At 38.3% G+C, this 22,180-nt stretch overlaps 2 protein-coding genes across 4 annotated transcripts in view; one reads left to right on the top strand and one right to left on the bottom strand.

The window, feature by feature from the left end:
* The window catches only part of NELL2 (neural EGFL like 2), a 460,086-nt gene that overhangs the window by 118,232 nt on the left and 319,674 nt on the right, over nt 1–22,180 (top strand). For all 3 annotated transcript variants that reach the window (XM_061416377.1, XM_061416378.1, XM_061416379.1), the window contains one exon: nt 14,209–14,359. In XM_061416377.1, the coding sequence (XP_061272361.1) occupies nt 14,209–14,359 (151 nt within the window). The remainder of the gene's footprint in view (nt 1–14,208; nt 14,360–22,180) is intronic.
* On the bottom strand, nt 322–974 carry LOC133247501 (ATP synthase F(0) complex subunit C2, mitochondrial-like). The gene has a single exon (XM_061416380.1). It carries the CDS (start codon nt 901–903, stop codon nt 472–474), a length of 432 nt encoding a protein of 143 aa, XP_061272364.1. The 5' UTR covers nt 904–974; the 3' UTR covers nt 322–471.

Here is a 22,180-nt window from a genome sequence, read left to right on the forward strand (position 1 = left end):
ACAGAGTTGCAAAGAATCAGACACAGTTAGACAGTGATTAACATTTCACTTTTTGAGCTAGGAATGGTTTTTTAAATTTTTGTGTGCTCAGTCTCTCAATTGTGTTCAACTCTACATGACTCCCTGGAATGTACCCTATCAGGGTCCTCTGTCCATGGAATTCTCCCAGCAAGAATATTGGAGTGGGTTGCCATTTCCTCCTCCAGGGGATCTTCTGGACACAGAGACTAAACCCGCATCTCTTGTGTCTCTGGCATTGGCAGGTGGAGTCTTTACCACTGAGCCACCTGAGAAGCCATTTAAAATTTTTATTTTATTTAGTTTTTTTCTTATTAATACAGTATTTATTTGTCTTCCTTCTGTCAAGCTCTGAGCCAACCACTTTCCCCAGGTTGCCTGGGGAGGTACAGGAAAAGAAAAATACAGGGCAGATGAGACACGGGAGAGCTATGGGAGGTGGAAACGGCTCCTTCACACGGCAAAGAGGATGAGAAAGGCCACCATCAGGCAAAAGAGCCCCATGGCCTCCGAGAGGGCAAAGCCCAGAATGGCATAGGAGGAGAGCTGCTGCTTCAGAGAAGGGTTCCTGGCATAACCAATGATGAGACTCCCAAACACGGTCCCAATTCCAGCTCCAGAGCCAGCCACCCCTACTGTGGCAGCCCCAGCTCCAATGAACCTGGCTGCTGTGTCAATGTCCCTTGAGATGGCACTGGTTTGGAAGCTGCGGCTAGGAGTAAGTGAGGTGGTCAGGGGACGGGGAACTACTGCCAAGCTGCTGTGGCTCTCATCCGTCAGTGTCTCCGGACGTCTTACCACCACTGCAGACAGTGATCGGCTCAATAGTGTAGAGGTTCTCCTGATCAAGGAGGGGGTGGAGACGAACTTGGCGCAAGTGTACATTTTCAGGGGATGAAGGGCTGCAGCAGGAGAGCTGCTCCCAGTGCAGAGAAGACAGAGAGGGGTGGGGAGGGGGTGGGCCATTTAAAATTTTTAAATGATTGTAAACATAAATATTGGAGAAGGAAATAGCAACCCACTCCAGTATTCTTGCCTAGAGAATCCCAGGGATAGGGGAGCCTGGTGGGCTGCCATCTATTGGGTAGCACAGAGTCAGACACGACTGAAGCGACTTAGCAGCAGCAAACATAAATATGAATATAAAAGAGTGTGTAACAAGAGATGTATGTGACCTGCAGAGCTTAAAATATTTACTGTCTGGCCATATACAGAAAATTTTGCTGATGCTTGTTTTATTTACTTTGTTTTTAATTGAGTTATAATTAACACACATATTATATTTGCTTCAGGTATACAGAATAATGATTTGATGTTTTTATGCATTATGAAATAATCGCCACCTTTAAGACCAGTTATCATTCATCACCAAAGTTAACTTTAATTTTGACAATGGTGGTGGTTTAGTCGCTAGGTTGTGTCTGACTCTTGTGACCCTGTAAAACTATCTTAGCGATCCCTATTCTTTATTCTTGTCAATTAATAGGTTCAATTGAATGTTGGAGATACATAATAAAAATCTCATCTTGTATGTTTCTTCCTTCTTTTTACACTAATAAATCTACTAAGCCAATCTAAAACTAACATGCTGCTGTGCTGCGCTTAGTTGCTCAGTTTTGTCTGACTCTTTGTGACTCCATGGACTATAGCCTGCCAGGCTCTTCTGTCCATGGGGATTCTCCAGGCAAGAATACTGGAGCGGGTTGCCATTCCTTCTCTAGGGCATCTTCGCAACCCAGGAACCTTGGTCTCCTGCATTGCAGGCAGATTCTTTACCAACTAGGCTATGAGGGAAACCCATAATTGACTATATTCCCTATGTATACTTTATATCCCTGTGACTTATTTATTTTGTAACTGAGAGTTTGTACCTCTTAATTCCCTTCGCCTGTTTCGTCCATTCCCTTTGGGTAACCACAGATTTATTCTCTGTATCTGTGAGTCTCTTCTGTTTTGTTTTGTTTTTCAGATTTCACATATAAGTGAAATCATATGATATTTGTCTTTCTCTGTATGAATTATTTCGCTTAATATAATACTTTCCATGTCTATCCATATTGCTGCAAATGGGAATATTTCAAATTTATAGATGATGGAAAGGAAGAATGAAGAATTAAAAATTCTTTTTATTTTATGGCTGAGTAAATATTCCATTGTATATATGTACCACATCTTTTTCCATTCATCTATTGATGGACATTTAGATTGCTTCCATATCTTGGCTATTGTAACTGGTACTGCAATGAACATACGGATATATATATATATATATATATGTATAGTGAAAGTGAAGTCGCTCAATTGTGTCCGACTCTTTGCGACCCCATGGACTGCAGCCTTCCAGGCTCCTCCGTCCATGGGATTTTCCAAGCAAGAGTACTGGAGTGGGGTGCCATTGCCTTCTCCAGTATATATGTATACACACATACATATGTAGCTTTTCAATTTATGCTTTTGTTTTCTCTCCTTAAATATCTGGAAGTAGAATTTCTGGATCATATGATAGTTCTAGTTTGAATTTTTTGAGGAGACTTCATACTGTTTTCCAGAATGTGTGCATCAATTTACATTCCCACCAACAGTGCATGAGAGTCCCCTTTTCTCCACATTCCTACCAACACTTGTTCCTTGTTTTTTTGATACCAGCCATTTTGACAGATGTGAGGTAGGGCTACATCAGAGCAGAAAGCTTTTCCAAAACAAAAAAATCCATGAACAAAATGAAAGGCAGTCTACTGAATGGGAGAGGATATTTGCAAACAATATATCTAGTAAGGAGTTGATATCCAAAATATATAAAGAACCCATAAAATTAAAAAAGCAACCCAATTAAAAATAGGCAGAGGACTTCAATTGGCATTTTTTAAAAAATTATTTTAACTGGAGGATATTTACATTTTGAAAGAAGACATCCAGATATACAGAAGGCAGATGGAAAGGTACTCAATATCAATAATTATCAGAGATGTGCAAACTGAAACCAAAATGAGATGCCACCTCACATTTGCTGATACTTGTTTTAAAGAATGACTCTTCAAGGAGCATCTGAGGAAACTTGGAGAGATGTATTACCTAGGGAACAGGCTAATAAGCTGCTGTAACAGAGACACCTCAAATGTAGTGTTTAATAAAGGAAGAAGTTATTTTTCTCTCACCTTAGCAGGCTAGAGGCAGGCCATTGCTTTCTTGGATGATGGGTATCTTTGCCATGTGAGATTATTCAGGGTCCCACAATGCACTTGTCCTCATTGAAGAACTTCACTTACTACTGCAGTATCCTGATTCCAGTCTGAGGGAAAGGAAAGTGGTGAGCAGTCGGTCTCCTTTTTAATATTAAAATCTGGATCATAGCACGTATCACTTCTACTCCTTTTTGCCAGATCGGAGTCACTTGGCCTCTTTAGCTGGAACATAGTTCCTAGCTGAACAGCCATGTGCCCAGATGAAAGTATGGAGTTTAATTGCTAAAAAGAAGACAATTATTGCTAATGGAGGAAAATGAGCAGTCTCTGCACAGTAGACAGTTCACTGTATTGAATTATTCCTGATCTTTGTTGCTGAATGCTCACTTCATAGCAAGTGCTCAATATATATTTATTGAATTAATTAAAGTGAGCCAGAAACTGGAGGCAATACTTAGCAAAGGAAGGAGCACTTAAGGAGAAACCCAAGTCTTGAAATGGGAGAGACCTAAGCTTGGTAAGATTAGATTTAAGGCTCCTGGAAATGAGTAGTGGAGATTAAGGTGAAGTTCAAAGATAACCTTAGACAGTGAGTGAATCTTCTGTGCTTTATCTAGGGATAGAATCCTCACTTAAATAGTGAGTGTAATTTATAAAAACTCATAGGAGCAGGAAAAACTCCAGGAGGATGATAAAATAGGATGGAGGAGGGTATGAGGATGAGTGGGAGTTGGAGTGGTATCCAGTCTGCTAATGAGGAAAGTCCAGTAACCCCTACAGTTCAAAGGCAGGCAGGCATCATTTGATGGATCTAGCATTCTGACACTTTTTAACAGGATTCATCTATTCCTGAGGATTAGCAGAGAGAATTGGCAAGATCCTGTCTGAACATCAGAGCTTCAACCAAACAGATGGGTGTGCAGGACAGAATTTTGAGTTCTAGGCTAGAAAACTGAAGCAGCGGCTCAACTTTGTAGATTGGGCCAACATAGCAGGGCTGGGAAATGATTTATTTTAGAGGCTGTATAAATTCTCAGAGCTATTTTATTATTATTGAATCTCTGAGCAGTAAGACTTAATTCTGAGCTTCACTTTTAGTTTTCTGGCTTAATTATCATAACTGGTTCAGAAATGGAGGGGAGATAGATACGGGGCCTGGGGAACAAGGACAGAGGTAGACTTAAGGGCTGGTGTCTGAGACTCTGGATTGAGAAACTGATTATGCTATGCCCTGTATCCTTTGGTACTTTATAATGCTGTTTTCTTTCTTGCAGTGAAAATAATAATCATAAAAGAGCACAGTTTCAATAGGGTGATAAATCATGATAACTGATATTTTGTTGTCTTGTTATTCTAAAGTAATTTGATTATTGTAATTAAAGAAGGATAAAAGCGGAGCAAATTCCCAAAATTGATGTCTCAGGTCAAATTTGCCTATTAGGTAGAAGATGAAATTGTGTATTTCAGCACTTCAGCTCTGCATAATTGATGGGGAACTGTATACTGCCTCTTTGGCTATTCAGCAAATATTCTGTTAGAATCTGCCTGTGCAATCTGAGGTTGCACCATTTATAAATTTCACATTTTATAGATGTAAAACTATCTTAGCGATCCCTATTCTTTATTCTTGTCAATTAATAGTTCAATTGAATGTTGAGGATACATAATAAAAATCTCATCTTGATCCTATGTTGTTTTTCTTTCTTTTTACATTAATAAATCTACTAAGCCAGCTAAACACTAACATATGTGTGGATAAAAAGATAGCCAGCTTTGTGAATGAACATATTGTTTTTTCTGTCTTATCCTTCTCACGGACTGTATGAATATTTGATGAGGCTTCAAATAAAATAAATGAATGACATATGGTTCACTTAAAAAACTGTTATATATATATATTTCTTTTAAATTTCTAGTTACTCTTTTAATAGAAGAACTTACAAAGAGTAATTATATATGTATTAAAGATATAGCTAGGTACTATATATGAGATATCTTATAATAGAAAAGAGAGGTTACATAATCGATGAATTTATACATGTCACTGTTAAGGTGAGCATTTTGTTAATGTAAGCAACACCTCATTCATCCTAACTATATCAATATAGGAAGGTGCAGTTGAGCCTCTTCACCTGTTAATGATCAATAGTAAGATCAATAAAAATTCATATTTTCTCCTTTTTTAAAGAAATTCAAACATTTCACTTATTCAAGTTTATAATTACTTTAATCACAGCAAAAGCATGTTTTGTAAATCATGAAAGTCCATGAATTTAAGTTTCCTTATGTATTTAAGACATTGACTAATGATATTAGCTAAGACATTGTATACAGTTTGGGTTCAATTGTATATAATATTTTGGGCTACTTTAAATAAAGATGTAGCAAATTACTAATTCTCAGATCTACTACTTATGTTCAAATGATGTTGTTGAGACTACTATCCATAAGTAATGAGGCAGGATCAACAAAGCAGTGCAGCCAGTCTACTGAGGTTGTAAATGATGTCATCATTTTAATCATTGACATTGTCATTGTCATCAGTCATCATATTCTCTTCTATTTGCTTAGTATTTCTGTCTATTTGATCTTATTCTTGAGCAGTATTGCAACTGAGAGAAGAGATGATAAAGAGAAATACTGTTTTGGCTAATTTACCTTCTTAATTTTGCTGGTAACAAAACAGCTGCTAATTTCACTGGTGAAGTTCTGAGGGACTGGTAAACACTAGCTAAAAGTATTAATATGATTATAAACTCAAGCAGCAGTTTTCATGGGAGCCAGTTTTCAGAAAGTTGCTTGTTTCCATGGAATCAAAACAAACAAAAATAAAGTAACATTAATATCTTCTCTTATTTTAAACTTCAAAGTGTAGGGCTTCCCTCATAGCTCAATCAGTAAAGAATTTGCCTGCAATGCAGGAGACCTGGGTTTGATCCCTGGGTCGGGAAGATCCCCTGGAGAAGGAAATGGCAACCCACTCCAGTATTCTTGCCTGGAGAATCCCGTGGACGGAGGACCCTGGCAGGCTATAGTACATGGAGTTGCAAGAGTCAGACACGACTTAGTGACTAAAGAGAGAGAGAGAATATCTTGTCTGATGGCTGTTGTGTATATAATTTTAAGCTTCAAAGTGTAGAGATGTTTTCTTATTTTAACCCCTTTACACCTTGACTACATTTTGTTCTGCTTTAATAAAATTCTGATAATTTGCTTAAAGTCAATCATATGGTTGCTAAATCTAGTAGTAGAATCTGCTATTTGCTTTTGTTTCTTTAACTAGTTAGTGGATGCTTTTGTTTCTGATTTTTTATTATATGTATTTGTGTATGTCTGTTTGTGTGTTGGGGCTTGCCAGGTGGTGCTGTGGTAAGGAATCTGCCTGCCAATGCAGGAGATGCAAGAGACTCGAGTTTAATCCCTAGGTCAGGAAGATCCCCTAAAGTAGGAAATGGCAACCCACTCCAGTGTTCTTGCATGGAAAATTCCATGGACAGAGGAACCTGACCACTTACAGTCCATGGAACTGCAAATTTGGACATGACTGAGCATGCACACAGGTATTCACAACACTAAGCCAACAAATCTTTTTGGTAAATAATATGTGAAGATATATTTATTTTGCATTGAATCAAATTATAATTATCTGTGGATTTGAAATAAACTTTTGAGATTGTTTTGGATTTAATGAAGGGATATTTCCAAGTTGGCCTCCCAAGAGTGTGTCTTTGTACTCCCCGAACCCGGCAATGTAAAGAAGCATGTAGATGTCTAAAGGGTGAGGATGTGGCATCCTTAGATGTGTGTTTGCTGATGAAAAAGTTGTGGATTACTCATACATTTTGATCAGTAACTTTTTGAGGAAAATTATTTGAAAATTATCTTTTTAAAAAACTTTAAAATTTAGTGCCATTACACCTCAGTTGTTTCAGTATTAGCTGAGAGATTGTGTGATATGAGTAGTTTTATAGATCTGCAAATCCTAAATTGAGCCAAAGATCAAGAAAAATGTATTTATTTATCTTCAGAATAAATTTTTTCATAAACGTTAACTTAAAATGAGGGTTTATCTACTTTGTAGAGTATGTATCAGCCATCATGGCCTGGGTTGGGATCCAGGTTCTGTCAACTGAATTTGGTAGGTTTGTTCCCATGTAATTGCCTAGAGTACTCTACTGGAGAAGGCTGTTGAGAGGACATGATCGCCAGATGACCCAAAAGCCAGATCAGGGCAATCAGAAGCTCCTCACCCTCTCCCATCCTTGAAATGTGCATTCCAGGGTACCCACAGTGGGAGCTCTTTTCAACCATACGGCCACCTTGAAGAAGCAATGTGTTTTTGAGACCATCTGGGAGTTATATGTGACTGAACCCAGTTTAAGGTTTCTATATAAACTTTTAAGATTCTGGTAGGCAAGTGTGGAGATCTGTTCATCTTGCAACTGCCCAAGACAAGCCTGGTGTCTAAGTTCCTTTGTTTGTTAAACCTGCCACCTATCAATCTGAAGCTGTCTACCTCTTCCTACAGTCTCCCCTTGCCCTCTGTGTATGTGGCCAGTTTTAGATTTCATTCAGGAAGTTCCTGAAGTTTTGAACCAACAAGTTCCTCATATAGTAAGTTGATAGACATCAGCTCTGATTTTGAGCCTCTAGTGGAGATGAGTGATTTGGTTTCTCTGCACTGCTTTCCTTATCTGTAATTTTTATTACTGTAGAGCTACTAATCCCATTTATTCAAAGTTGCTGTGAGGCTTAAATGAGATTGCTCATGTTGAAAGACTTTGCAAACTGCATATTCTGTGTTAGTCCAGTTTTTATGGCTTTTAAAATTTTTATTTTGCCTTTAAAGTTTTGGACTCTAAAGGCATGGGAATATTGAAGGGAGAGCAAGAGCAATAGACAATAATGATAATAGTTATAACAGCATACGTTTCTAACCTGAATTTAGAAGACAACCTTTCCCAGTTAGAGACTGGGAAAATAAGGTAATTTGGTGAGTTTTGGAACATTCTAAGTTAACCATTCTATGCCTGAGATAGACTGTTTTTAATGATTGAATCTGCACATTTTATCTGTATTAGTCTGATTATGTGGCAGGAAATCAATTTAGGTTTCTACATACTGCAGATAGGAGAGAGACCTGTCAGGGAACAGAGACTCATTAGATTCATGATGGCAGTAGTAGTGATGCAGTTTAAGTGCAAAAGAAGAAAAGAATTATTAACAGTTGCTTTGTTATTGGGAGATGGACAGATTCCTTCTTTTACTACTAATGCACCAAAATTAGTACTTAAAGAAGCTCCAGTTGGATTCTTTATCAGTAAACATCCATATTTGTGACCACAGATACACTTGCATTCAGCTGCATTTTGATTTAGAAAGAAACCAGTCTCGCTCCATTTCACCCTCACTCTGTTTGTGTGTGTAGGGGGTTACTCTGCATTCACGTGTGAGCTCATGTCTTCATTCTGGAAGTCGCATGACTAAAAATGAATATTTTGATGTGATTGCTTCTGACATGCTTTATTATTTATTAATAACTACTTGAAAATGCCACTTGTGTTTTTGGTGGGATTTTTATGCACTGCACACAATAAATATGGAAAGCATGGAAACAAAGTTTTGCTTTAAATTCAAGCAGTTCTGCAATTAAAAAGACCTTGTATAGCATGGGCGTGTTGGTAAGTTCTTCTGTGCAGCTTCCTAGTAGTATTTAAAGACCCTTTTCTTAGCCTGTTTTTCTCTAAACAGGCAGTTCAAATGATCTTTGTCAGTTCTTCTTTGAAAAGAAATTCAATTCACTTTGACTTTTGTCCATAGGAGAATGATCAGTTATCTAGAAACAGAGGGTGGTAGGCAGGATTTATTCTAAGAATAATTTCATTGCCAGAAACTTTTTTTTATCAGACTCTTAAAACAATGCAGTGTTTACATTGCCCAAAATTTTATGTCAATTTTCATATGTGGAAACTTGTATTTTGTGGAGTGTGAGATACTTAGAATGAAAGTAAGCTCAGAAAGTCACAAGGGTATAATGGCTCTTGGTAGTTTGAGTAGGTACCACAGGCTCACTGCTTGTGAGAGTAATAATAATATGTATCATAATGTGAAAAGCCAACACATGGTGTTGCTACATGCCAAACACAGCTAGTCATCTGATAGCTGGCATTGGAAACTCATTATTCTGAGTTCAGAACCACCACACACATTCTGTTTTTTATACATGGTTCCTAACAGGAGGCCTTGTTGAGGAATTGCTTAATATATCCCTGAATTTAATTGTGAATTCTGAAAATTGAAATGATAACAAAAATAAAGTAGAATTATTCTCACATGGTGGTTTCTCTGCCTTGATTTTCTGGTGAGGAATAGAGTTGGGTCTTGAAGTAATAATCACGGGAACTAAGAAGTCTCTCTGAACATTATATAATCTTTGAGATGAAAATAAAAGGCAAGAATGCTAACTTTACGAATTGGGAAACAAATGCAAATGAGGAAAGTGACCTTTCTTAAAATCACTACTAAGCCAGTCACTTAAGAAACTAAAAATGTTATATAATTACTTTTTTCTACATTATTTTCTGTGTTCACATTCTTGAATTTACTTTTCTGCTTGTGAGAGGCAGTTGAGCATAGGTTAGGATGCGTTCAGAAGGCAGGGCAATTTAGTGGAAGGAATATGGGACCAAAAATTGTCATCCCCATTACACCTCTAGCATGCTGGGTGCCTTTGGGTGACTCACAGAATTGTTCCTTGGTTTGCTTTTCCCATTGACAACTGTGATAACTGTTGTCCTTGTCAAGCTTTGTGAGAATAAAATGGAATGTGGGTTCAAAGAGGAAAATATATTATTTACACATTTTTGAAAGACAAATGTTGTATGGTATAGATGTGCAGCATTATGTAGTACGTATATAAAGTTAAATATGCTGTCCCTGCTGTTCTACAGATCTAGTGTCTTTATGGTCCATCCTTTTATCCTCCTCTCATTCCTGTGATTCCTATGATTTACTCAGGCATGCCTATCACTTTAGATGCTGTATTCCGATGACCTCTACATTTATACTGCCAACCTTGACCTCTCTCTTGAGATCAGGTTCTGTAGTGCCAGCCTCCTGCTGGACATGTCCCCATGCACATCTCTGAACACCTCAGAATGACCGTTTCTAAAATTGAAATCCCATCTGGGTACCATTATGCTTGTCCTGCAGTTCCTTTCATTCAGTCTCTCAAGCTGGGAATTTTGGATTCAATTTTTTTCTTTTTTTTTTACCTTTGGCATGTCTTTTATTGGTGACCAAATTGTTTAGACTTTGCTTTCTAAAGACTTCTTGAATTCAACCCCTGCTAATTTTTCTGAGCTACTCACAGAGTTCGGGCTCCCTTCAAGCCCTTGTTAGACTCAGACATAATGGATTCTTGAAAAACACGTTTTTAAGGGGGAACAATAGATGTAAATATCATTAGGGTGAGGTAAGGGGTGGTGGAAGATGCTGTTCTATTGACAGAAAGCTGAAAATTATTCTGCTTCCTATAGGTGCTCTCCCTGTCTCATTCAATAACCCCCCTTCACTGTGTCTTAGGCTTCTGGACTAGGAATGCCAGATTCATGCCAGCCCCAGTTTTTAAACTTTTATAACCATGAACTTGGTTAATCAGGATGGAAAAAAAGAATTTCATTTTTCCTGTCAGTAAAGTGTAGATTGAATGGAGTTTCTGCAGGACATGTTCCATGTTGGAGGGTCTGTTCTTGCAAGTCATCCTAATCCTCATAGAGGGAGCAAAACAGGAAGTGTAATGGGCCAAGAGGAGAGCTTGGACAGGTGAGAGAGCTTGTCCTGCACTGTGACCCCATGAATGAATAGGTTTAAGTCTAAGCTGGATAGAGACCTTCTGGGACCCTGCCTACCACCCTGGTAGGATAAAGGATGGTTCTGCCTTGCAGGTCTCCTTAAGCACTTCCTGAATCTCAGTGCAAATAACATCTGGTGTTTACTTGGCCCTTCTTGCATCAGCGTTCCTGACAGGCAGTGAAATGACCAGTAAGTAGCTCTGTATCACCATTCCTGGTAAATGCCAAAACATGTGAAACTTAACGAAAAGTCAACAATCATGTGAATTATTAGTCTCTCAAGAGTTTTCCCTATGTTCATTTTTTTTTCTTTTTTCAAATAACCTTCCATATGGCTACCAGAGAAATTTTTCCAAAATGAAGATTGAACAATTTTTACAAAATAATTTCCCTTCAACTACACTTGCCTTCACCATGTTTTCAACCATGGTGATGTACATTTTTACCAAGGATATTAAAATATAATCCATTTTTATGTCCTTCCTTTCATCATGGGTCAGTCTTCACATGTCATTTCATCTGAAAACAAGACAAACAAAACCCACAAAAATAATACAGCCTCTCAACCCTTCACGAATCTGACCCCAAAAGCAATGGAAAATAACAGAGGTTTTCTTTTGAGTAACAAATGATGAAACTTTCTAGAAATCCTCTTTAAGCATCTCTTCTCTAAAGTTCTTCCTTGTCAGGCAGCTGCTATCCTTTTCTCAGTTTCTTTCTCTCATTATTGGAGCTTAACCTCACTGGGCCACGCCTTTGCTTCTATTGGTGGCTCTGATCATCATTTCCATATTCAATGTAGTTCTTCCTTTGTTTCTCTCCTTGGAGTCCCCATCTATCACCCTGTTCAGCAAGACAAAGGATTTTGCTCAAGCTCTACCTTGAATCAACTCAAGCCTGAAAAGGGGAGGGGAGGGGGGAGCGTAATAAATATTTATAATTCAATTTTAATTTGCTTCTATCTATAAGTTAGAATGAAATTTTGGAATTTGTGAATAATTCACTTGTATGTAAATTGGAGTAGATTAAAAGTTAACACTAGGTAAATTCTTCTCAGAGTCACATCTTATGTGCCTTCTTGAGGCAGCAGAAGGTTTTGGAGCTCAGAGGAATTGGATTGCATCTCTGCAAAGCCTCTCTTCTCCTTCCTGGAGTCTGGGGAGAAAGTATTACACTAACCATGGCTGAAATTGCAGATTATTGTTATGCTTTTTGTTGTGACTGTGGGATAGAACTGAAGAAGTTTCTTTTTGGAAACACCGAAGTTTCTTTGTCCTGAAACTTTGAACCAGTATCCTGAACCTGATTTCCTTGTCCTGGGTTAGGTGCCTGTTTCTGAATCAGTTACTGTGGACAGGAAGAGGTGATGCTGTGATAAATCAGAATCCTTCTAACACAGAGGAAGCTGTGGGTTAGGAGTGAGGTGGGATGGTTTTTCAGTGGTACATAAGAATTATTATTATTTATTTTAATTTTTGCACCCAGAGATTAAATCGTGGATGATGACAAAGACAAGTATCTGTTACACTGGCACACAAAGCCCTGCCTATCCTATCCAGCTTTCCTGCCCAGCTCCATTCTGCAGTGGCTGCTGTTTGCTTTTTCAGCCATATCATGCCCTTTCATACCTCTCTGCTTTTTCATCAGCTATTTCTATGGCTGGAATGGTTTTCCCTCTCTTCTCTACCTGGTGAAGAAGTTGAAAGTGTTAGTCACTCAGTCATGTCTGCCTCTTTGTGACCCCATTGCCTGTAGCCCGCCAGGCTTCTCTGTCCCTGGGATTCTTCAGGAAAGAATCCTGGGGTGGGTAGCCATTCACTTCTCCATGCAATCTTCCCAAGCCAGGGATCAGACCCGGGTCTCCTTCATTGCAGGTGGATTCTTTACCGTCTCCTCCTGACCAAATGCCATTTGTTTTATGAGCTCCTTCCCTCCAACTGATGTTGGCTACTTTTCCCTCTGTGATCCAAGAACACTTTGTATTTACCTGAAAGAACACTTTGTATTTATGCTGAAAATGACAGCATTTCTTTTATTTTATTAGGATTATTTGTCCCCTCTATTTTATGACTATCTTGAGGGCTTCTCCATGTCTGTGCATTCCCAGTGATGGACACAAGCCAGATGGTTACATTTTATTCCATAAATTTATGGGGCTGGAAAAGTGGGAACGTTAGATTAATCCCGTAATCTCTGTTTCATCAAGGTAGTTATTCTGAACCTGATTTCTGCTACACTGTTCCGAAAGGTATGCTTGGCAATGTGTGGGAGAACTTTGGGTTGTCACAGTGACTAGGATTGGGTGCCACTGGCATTCTCTGGGGGTAGAACCAGGGGTTCTACAACTAGGAAAGTGTTGTGCTTTGTTGGAAGATGGCTTGAATGATAGGCTTTGTCATGTCCACTAAGTCTGTCCCTGGCTATTTTTCCCATATCCTGTGAGTCTTGAGGTTGGAGCTGCAAGACTAAACCAAAGAGAAGTGCAGGATAAAAATCTACTCTCCCACTCAAATCTCTTGTCTAGTTGCTCTTTAAACCAGGGGAGAGGGACGTGGGAATTAAGTCCTCTGCATTTCTTTCAAAAATATGGTATGATAATTTGATCTTAACGTTTCATCCAGTGCACAGAAGGCTGAGAGTGACTAATTTCAATGATCTTTTTAAAAATCTATTTATAGCAAGCCTTCTGGCTATAGATATCAATGTGTAAGGTAGCGCATTGATTTAAATCCAGTTTTCTGTCATAAGGTGTCAGAAAAGCTAAATGGCTCTATCATGGTCTCTTAGGTCCTTTTTTCGGAAGGACATCTTTCTGTTCTGTTTTGACACTGATGTGGCCATGGTATCCAGGATATAGGAAGAGTGTGAGCAGAAAACTTGGAAGCTCACTTCTTCAAACAGGCTTTTTTGACAGGCTTCTTTGATTCCTTGTCTCAAAGACATTTTTGAAAAAAGATCCCTGAAATACAAGCTCAGTCATTCATGTGGTTTACTATCTGTGTTATGTGTAGCAAAAAGTGTTTTTTAAAGAATTTACCAGGAGAGTCTGGAGCTTGATATTTATCAGCAATTACTTGTAATGTTTCTGAAAGATGTTGCCTATAAAGGATAAAGGACCACATTCTAGTCTATTTACTGTTTGTTTCCCTTTTTAGATACTCCCAGAAGTATAAAAGCCTCCACTGCTACAGCTGAACAGTTTTTTCAGAAGCTGAGAAATAAACATGAGTTTACTATTCTGGTGACCCTAAAACAGACCCATTTAAATTCCGGAGTGATCCTTTCCATTCACCATTTGGATCACAGGTATGTGTGACTGCTGGAGTTTCCTGTGTTTTCATTTTATATAGTGAAATTAACACATTAAAGAGAACTAAATAAAAGTGAGATAACAGGGTTGGTTTAAAACAGCAAGAATAATTTTGCTATATTATGCAAAATCACAAACACAGGTAATTGAGATCAGCCTAAAAGCAGAAGGAGCTGCTGTTTTTGGTGTTGCTAAGAGCATACAGAAGTTACCATTTTATTAAAACCCATTTATTAATCACTAACTTCTTCATGAGATATGCTATTCAATGTTAAAGTCAAGCAAACTTCTTAATTGATAAACAGATAGCCACAAAAATACTGTATTCTATTTCTTTAAGATATTGCTTGGGTTTAGAGTTTAATAGTCTTAAAATTTTAATCATGGACAAATACATTCTTTTTCAACATGTTCTTAGACTGTGATAGTTACAGCTATTCTTGGATGTGTGTTGAATCAAAATGCTATCTGGTATTTCCTAGTTTCTCGCACATGTGAGAAACATGATTTGGGAGCTGGTGGGAGTAGTGAGGAGGAGTGGAGAGGGAGAAGAAAAAATTCACTCATGACACTTAGAATGTACATAAATTGTTGCTAAATAATATCAAGCAAGTTAAAGTGATTCCTTCCTGAAAGAATAGCCAGGGTTCTGACAATGAAATTTCTTTCATGGTTCGTATTTTGAGTACCCACTTTGTGACTCTTGGTAGACCTTGGGGCAAATTACATAACCTCAGTTTCCTCATCTATAGTACAGGGATGGTAATAATACCTTCTTCATAGATTGTTGTGAGGGTCAAAGAGTTTATATATGTAAAGTGTTTTACATATGTAATGGATTTAATGTGATGTGAGCAGAAACCTCTTTTCCTGGTTTCCCTTATGAGAGATGGGACAGTCTGGGACTTTGCAAATCTTTGCTAAACACTGAAGGCCAAATATATGTGGAGAACAAAATATAGAAAATCGACTCATAGAATAGGGTTTCTGATCACATTCTGCCTAGATTACTCACAGTATTTAAGATCCCATCTAATTTTATCTTTAACCCCAAAGGATTATGGTAACATCTCAAGCCTCTCACTTGGGTTTTTTTCCTCCCAGGTTTTGGCTTGTTTTTCGGAGGAGGATGTCACCCAAACATTCACTGAGTAGATGACTTAGTACAAAGGGAGAGTTCCATCTCCCAAGGATTCACTAGGATTTTCCCTCTTGGTGTGTTTCTGTTCCTTGTCTTCAGGTGATTGATATCAGGGGAGTTCCTTGCTTGTACCACTGTGACCCTGCCCTTCTCCATTGGGCTTTGGGCAACATGATTCACATACAGCAAAGGATATTGTTCCTTCACAGAGCAGCCTGATTTATTTCTGATTATTTCTGTTTGCTGAGAAAATTTCCCCTGTATTTCAGGCACTATATTTTTCTGCCCTGTGACTTTTTCCCACTACCCCATTTGTAGATATTGAAAGGATGTGGTGGGGTCCAGCTGCTTGCTGCTCAAAAGCCAATAAACAGGCCAGGTTGGTGGAAAGGAAAGTTTGCTTTATTTCAGATGCCAGCAGCTGGAAACGGGGCGGATTCAGATGGCTATCTGTCCAAAAACCAGCTCCTCCCCGCTGGCAACCAGTGGGGCAACAGCTTTTATAGACAGGAGGGGGCTACGTGCAGAGACAGCACAGCCAGCTCCGACAGTCATCTTCAAATTGGTCATCAGTGGTCTGACCAGTGTCATCTTGGTTGTTTTAGGTGTGGTTAATCTTCAGTTTCAAGGTCCACTTGTTCCCTTTTCTTTGAGACCAATTCTCAAAATCGTGGCAGCTTATGTCCAGGGCACAGTCTTGTTATCATGCAGTTAACATCTCCCCCTGGTGTTTTGGTATCTGTAAGATAGCTCACTGGATATGCCTCAGAATATTATCTATAGCCCTTGAGAAAGTGCTAGAGGTCCTTGACTTTGCTTAATGACTGCATTATTATTTGGTTTCCTTTGATTGTTTTCTTTTGTTTCCATCTGTTCTCACTTTTCTGATTAAACTTATTCTTTGACTAAAGTTTTCCACAGACAAAAGGCAGGCAGAGGACATGGTGGGGAGAGCAAAGACCGCAGGGTCCTGCTTTGTTTCATAGGGATGTGAAACTCGCCCATCCTTCTTCCAGGTGACACCCTCAAAACCATCCCTTCTAAATGGACAATGTTTTGTTTGGTCCTTGGGTTGAATATATTAACTCTACAAATGCTTGACCAGCATGGATTTCATATTATCTATGTACTTTCTATCTGATGCGTCTTACAACAGTTTCAAATTTTTTTTTTTTAGCACCTTAGACATAGTAAGGGTATATTGATATCCCCAGCCTTTATCAGATAGGTCCTTGAAGGCAGATTGGTGTCAGACAGATCCTTTCTTACTGTTCCTATAAAGTAGACTTGTTAAAATGATATGTAGGGCTTTATATTGACTTATTTCAATTAAAAATAATGTTTACTTTTTTCAAATTAGCATAGCGATGTATTTTCATTGTAGAAAAATTGGAATACTGGTAAGTATAACAAAGAAATAGGAGAACTCATACAAATCATATCACCTGAAGAAGACTATGTTGAAATTGTCATATTTTAATCCAGAATTGTCTTTGTACAGAGATATGCCGTATTTTGTTTGATCAATTTCTTACTTGTGGGTACTTAACTCATTTCTTTTTTAACTTTAATAAATAGTACCAACGTGAATATATTTATATGAATCGTTGTGCTTAGCTCTCATGCTTTCCAGTTATTCTTGCTAAATTTATTATTAATTATTCATTTATATTATCTATAAATTTGATAACATTTACATAAATAAATACTGCATTTGAGATATAGGATATTTTTTATAATATTAAAATCATCTGTATTGGTAATTCACTTTCTCATTTGCTTAGCAGCAGCAGCAGCAGTAAGCAAATTATTAAAGGCTTATCATGTGCCAGGCAGGGTGCTCAGTGCATTCCATGTGTTAATTCCTGTTATCATCATGTATTAGATAATGGTTCAGAGTATGGACCTGGAGCTGGACTGTGTGCATTCCAGTCATAGCTCTAAGACTGACTGGCTTTGTGACTCATGTAAATTTCATACCTCTTCTGAACCTCAGGTTCCTCATCTGTAAATTCATATAAAGTACTTGATAATCCTAGAGAAAAAATTCCACAGAAGTCGATCATATGGCAAAGTCATTATTCTCATTATCATTTTACAGATAGGAAAAATAAGCATTAGAGATTAAGTTGTCACTGTATAAAGATACCAAATAGTTATTGCCTATATTCCCCACACTGTGCATTGCATACTCATGACTCATTTATTTTATAACTGGAAGTTTGTACCTCTGAGTCTCCCTCACTTATTTATCTCCTCCCCTCAAACCCTCTCTACTCTGACCACCACCTGTTTGTATCTATAACTCTGTTTTGTTATGTTGATTGTTTTAGGTTTTACATTCCATATATGAGTGAAATCATGCAGCATTTGTCTTTCTCTGACTTATTTCACAGTTGGCATCATTCCGATTCTTGAGTCCAGAATTTTTAACCTGTCCACTGTGATAGCTCCTGACCTCATGTTACCCTCCCAAACCTTGTGCTTTGTTGTGTTTTTTTCCCCTATTATTATTGCTGACATTATCTTTCTTTCCTTAAGTCTTATTCGTACCGGTCTCTTTAGTTTCATAATTTCCTGAATGCTTGTTTATTCTCTGCTGATTTTTACAAAAGATTAAAGTGGTATATAGAGAGATATCTATCTGGGCTTCCCTGGTGGCTCAAACGGTAAAGAATCTTCCTGCACTGTGGGACACCCAGGTTCGATCCCCTGGAGAAGGGAATGGCTACCCACTCTAGTATTGTTGCTGGAGAACTCCATTAACAGAGGAGACTGGCAGGCTATAGTCCATGGGGTGGCAAAGAGTTGGGCACAACTGAACAACTAACACTTTCACTTTTACTTTCATAGAGATATGTACAGGACAATAAGATAAAAATAAAATGAAATATACAAATTAGGGCAAAGAAAAAATAGACACCCAGTTGGGTGATTAAGGAAATGCAACTATTCTTAATTTTGAGGGCAGAGACGTATTTCTCCTATGACCTATTTTTATTTTTTTTAGTTACTCAGCTCTTTTATTTTCATTTAACTTTTGAAGCCTCCTGTGACCTTTTATGGGAAAATGTATTGAGTGCCTTTAAAGGATCAAGTTCAGAAGACCTTGTGTCAACTGGTTGCATTACCACACAGTGCGCTTCAGAAAAATCAAGTCTATAACAATGCCAGTAACATGCATCTATGTTGAGGGTGTTTGAAGCAATACTGCCTGCAAGGCCTTAGGCAGTGTGCACAAAACTTCTGTGCAACCAAGTTTTACTGCTCAAGATGACAATAGCACCTCCTGTATGAAATCCTGATAAAATACCTTGTCTTCCAGGCAATAGTCCACATAGATTGCTTTTTCAAATGTCTTGAAAATATTAAATTCAAGTTAGACTTCTCTGATATATCCCAAGTTAGAGTTATTCTTTGTTGACAGTTAAGTGAGACTTAGTATTGAGCTTCAGCAGCAATTGAGTTGGAGGAAATACTGGCATTTTTTTTTACAAAAATTGAGGAGCCAACAAGGACATGCCCGAACAGAAGGTACCTATGTTTGGCTATGGTAAGTGAAGTAGGTGATTCCCAAGGCCAGGGCCAGGCTTTTTCTGGGGAAGTAGCACAAGTTCCACTCTCAAGTACTGATGGATGAATCCTCTAGAATGTGGAAGTTTTAATTATGCTGCAAATTTGAAACGTTACATGTAATACTTATAGTGAATTTTACAAATTAGGAAAAATCACAAAGAAGGAAGCAAAAATCATCAGTAATTTTACTCTACTGGGGATCAGATCAGATCAGATCAGTTTTTACTAATACTTTCAGTTATACATGTCTATTTAAAATGAATAGATATACTATTTAAAATAGTATAGCCCTGGAGAAGGAAATGGCAACCCACTCCAGTACTCTTGCCTAGAAAATTCCATGGATGGAGGATCCTGGTGGGCTACAGTCCATGGGGTCACAAAGAGTCGGACATGACTGAGTGACTTCATGACTTCACAACTATTGAAAAAAGTGAATCACACTGGACATAATATCTTATAGCTTTTTAAAATTTAGCAAAGTATTTTGAGGATTATCCCATGTGAATAAACATTTGTTTATAATCTATTTGTTAAAGACCAAAGAGTATTCCATTGCCGGATGTAAAGGAGGAGTGCAGGAGGAAAAGATTGGGAGTTTGGGATTAGCAGATGCGAACTGTTACATATGCAATGGGTAAACAATGGCCTGATATACAGCACAGGGAACTATATTCAATATATTGTGATAACGTAATGAAAAAGAATATGTATGTGTAACTGAATCACTTTGCTGTACAGCAGAAATGAACACAGCATTGTAAATCAAGTATACTCCAATAAAATTAAAAAAAGCCAAACGAAGTATCCCCAGAGTGTTAAATTTTAATCAGTAGAACTATCTGAGGTAGCCACTAAGATGACTAGTTTGCAAAACATATCCTGGATAAGTGAATACATTTATGTGCTTCATGGGATGGTCAGCTGTAAACTAGTTAAATGTTGAAGAATGGCCATCAGAATAAACAAGAGATCTGTTATCCTTTACCTGGCAGTGATTAGATGTGGGTCCAGCTCTCCATCACATCTGTCTTAGTTCACAGAAGAGCTCTTCCTGCTTATTTCCTAGTTGCTTTTGGGGATGGTTGTGGTGAGGTAGTAGCACTCCGCTGACTTTGAGTTCTTGACTGCTTGGTAGAAAGCAAGAACTTGAATGATTCCCTATTAATAAGGCTCTGTGAGTTCAACCACATAGTGCCTGCTATGGAATAAACCCTAAATAAACATTAATGTTACTACTAGAGATGAGATGCTGCTGCTTCCCTGATCCTCATGTCAGTGCCTGGCTTCACTTTCATTTCCATGCGATTGATGATAGTGAGTTCCGAGATATCTGGTTATTTGCGGCTTGCTCTGATGCCAGATGCAGTAAGGAGAATCAGAGAGAAATAGAGGCTGTGGGTTATGTCAGCTCCAGTACTGGCAGAGATGAAGAAAAGTGGCATCATTCAGCAGGAGTATAAATGCCGGGCACAGAGGCCTGTCTGCTCATCATCTATGTGTCATTCCCTTTCTTTCTGCTCATCCAAAGCGTGTTCACACTCCAGAACTTCACGCAGTGCTCCATGAAGCTTTTACTGACCTTCCCAGTCTACATTCATCACTTCCTCCATGAACCTCCAATGCCTTTTTGAAATTTGGGCCACTCCTTTTGCCATTCTAACATATAACATCTTACCTTGTTTCAATGTTTCACATATATACATATGTATTATTTACATATGAGACACTAGAAATATCATTTACTGCCTTTGATCACAATCACAGCAATTATTTATTGAAGATTTAAAAAGTTAAAATTTTAAAAAATTGATAACACATTCTGTGGTTCAAAATTGAAAAGACACCATAGGATATAGAGAAAAAAGTCTACTTCCATCTATGTCCATGGGTACTTGATTTCTGTCCTTGGGGCCAACCACTATTATCCTTAAAAGACATTTTGAAAATAAGAAAAACATAAACAGGAAAATATCTCTCAGCCCATCAGTGGTGTGCTGGAGTGGGCTGGTACTGGCTGACAGGAGTTGAAACTTTGTGAGCTGACTGACATTACTGCTGTAGCTTGAAGAAGGCTATGGATATCAGCAAGTGCTACAGAGCAGAGCTTTTTAAAAAATATGCATTTTTATTGATTATTCTTTTTTTAATGAGTCCACTTTTTTATATTTTCTATCTTCCCTAAAGAAATGGATAAATGAACCAGTATCTCAGAATTATTTCTCTAGAGAACAGAGAGCCAAACGTTAAACATTTGCCAGTGTCACTGTGTGTAGTTCTGGCATCTAGAGACAACCACAACAACTCTCCAGGATGTAGCTTTCTAATCCTTTTCCCAGGTGTACTTATGCATTTGTGTGAAATTGTATGTAGCTGACAACATTGTTTTATTAGATTTTTTTTTCCCTTTGTTGTGGAGGATTACACATAAAGTTTGCATACTCCGTTTCGCCTGCCATGCTGTCATGCAAAGTTAGATGCTAAATAAATATTTGGTGGATGAAGAAATGAGTGAAAGATCAAGAGAAAGATCATCATGACTGGACCAGGAATCATAAATGACATGAGGAAGTTTTCTCCAGGCTAGGGCAAATGATCTGGAGAATGTTCAAATTGCCCTATTGATGCAGGGTGCCTAATCTGTCCTGAAATGTCATTAGCTCTAAGCATGAGGATTTCACTAACTGGCAGGTCCTGCCTCCAAATGACAAGTTCTTAGCGAATAACGACACCTATAATGAGCTACATGGCAACATCTCAGCCACAGTGTAAAAACTGGAAACCTAATCACACAACTTTGTTGGTTTGGACATAGGAGACTAATGGATGTGCTCTGGGTTCGGGGGTGTCTGAAGTGAGCTAAAAGCAGGATGGAAGTGGGAAAGGCAGGCATCACAGTATCTTGGGATTGAAAGTGGGCTTAAGTCACATCTTGGTATTGAAACACAGCTTGAAACAAAGTGGCATCATTATGAAGCTGCTAGGAACCTTGTCAGGGCTTCCCTAGTGGCTCAGATGGTAAAGAATCTTCTTGTAATGCGGGAGACCCAGGTTCAATGCCTGGGTTGTGAAGGTCTGCTGGAGGAGGGAATGGCTACCC

This window comes from Bos javanicus, chromosome 5 (assembly GCF_032452875.1).
Source record: "Bos javanicus breed banteng chromosome 5, ARS-OSU_banteng_1.0, whole genome shotgun sequence".
Classification (NCBI taxonomy): Eukaryota; Metazoa; Chordata; class Mammalia; order Artiodactyla; family Bovidae; genus Bos; species Bos javanicus.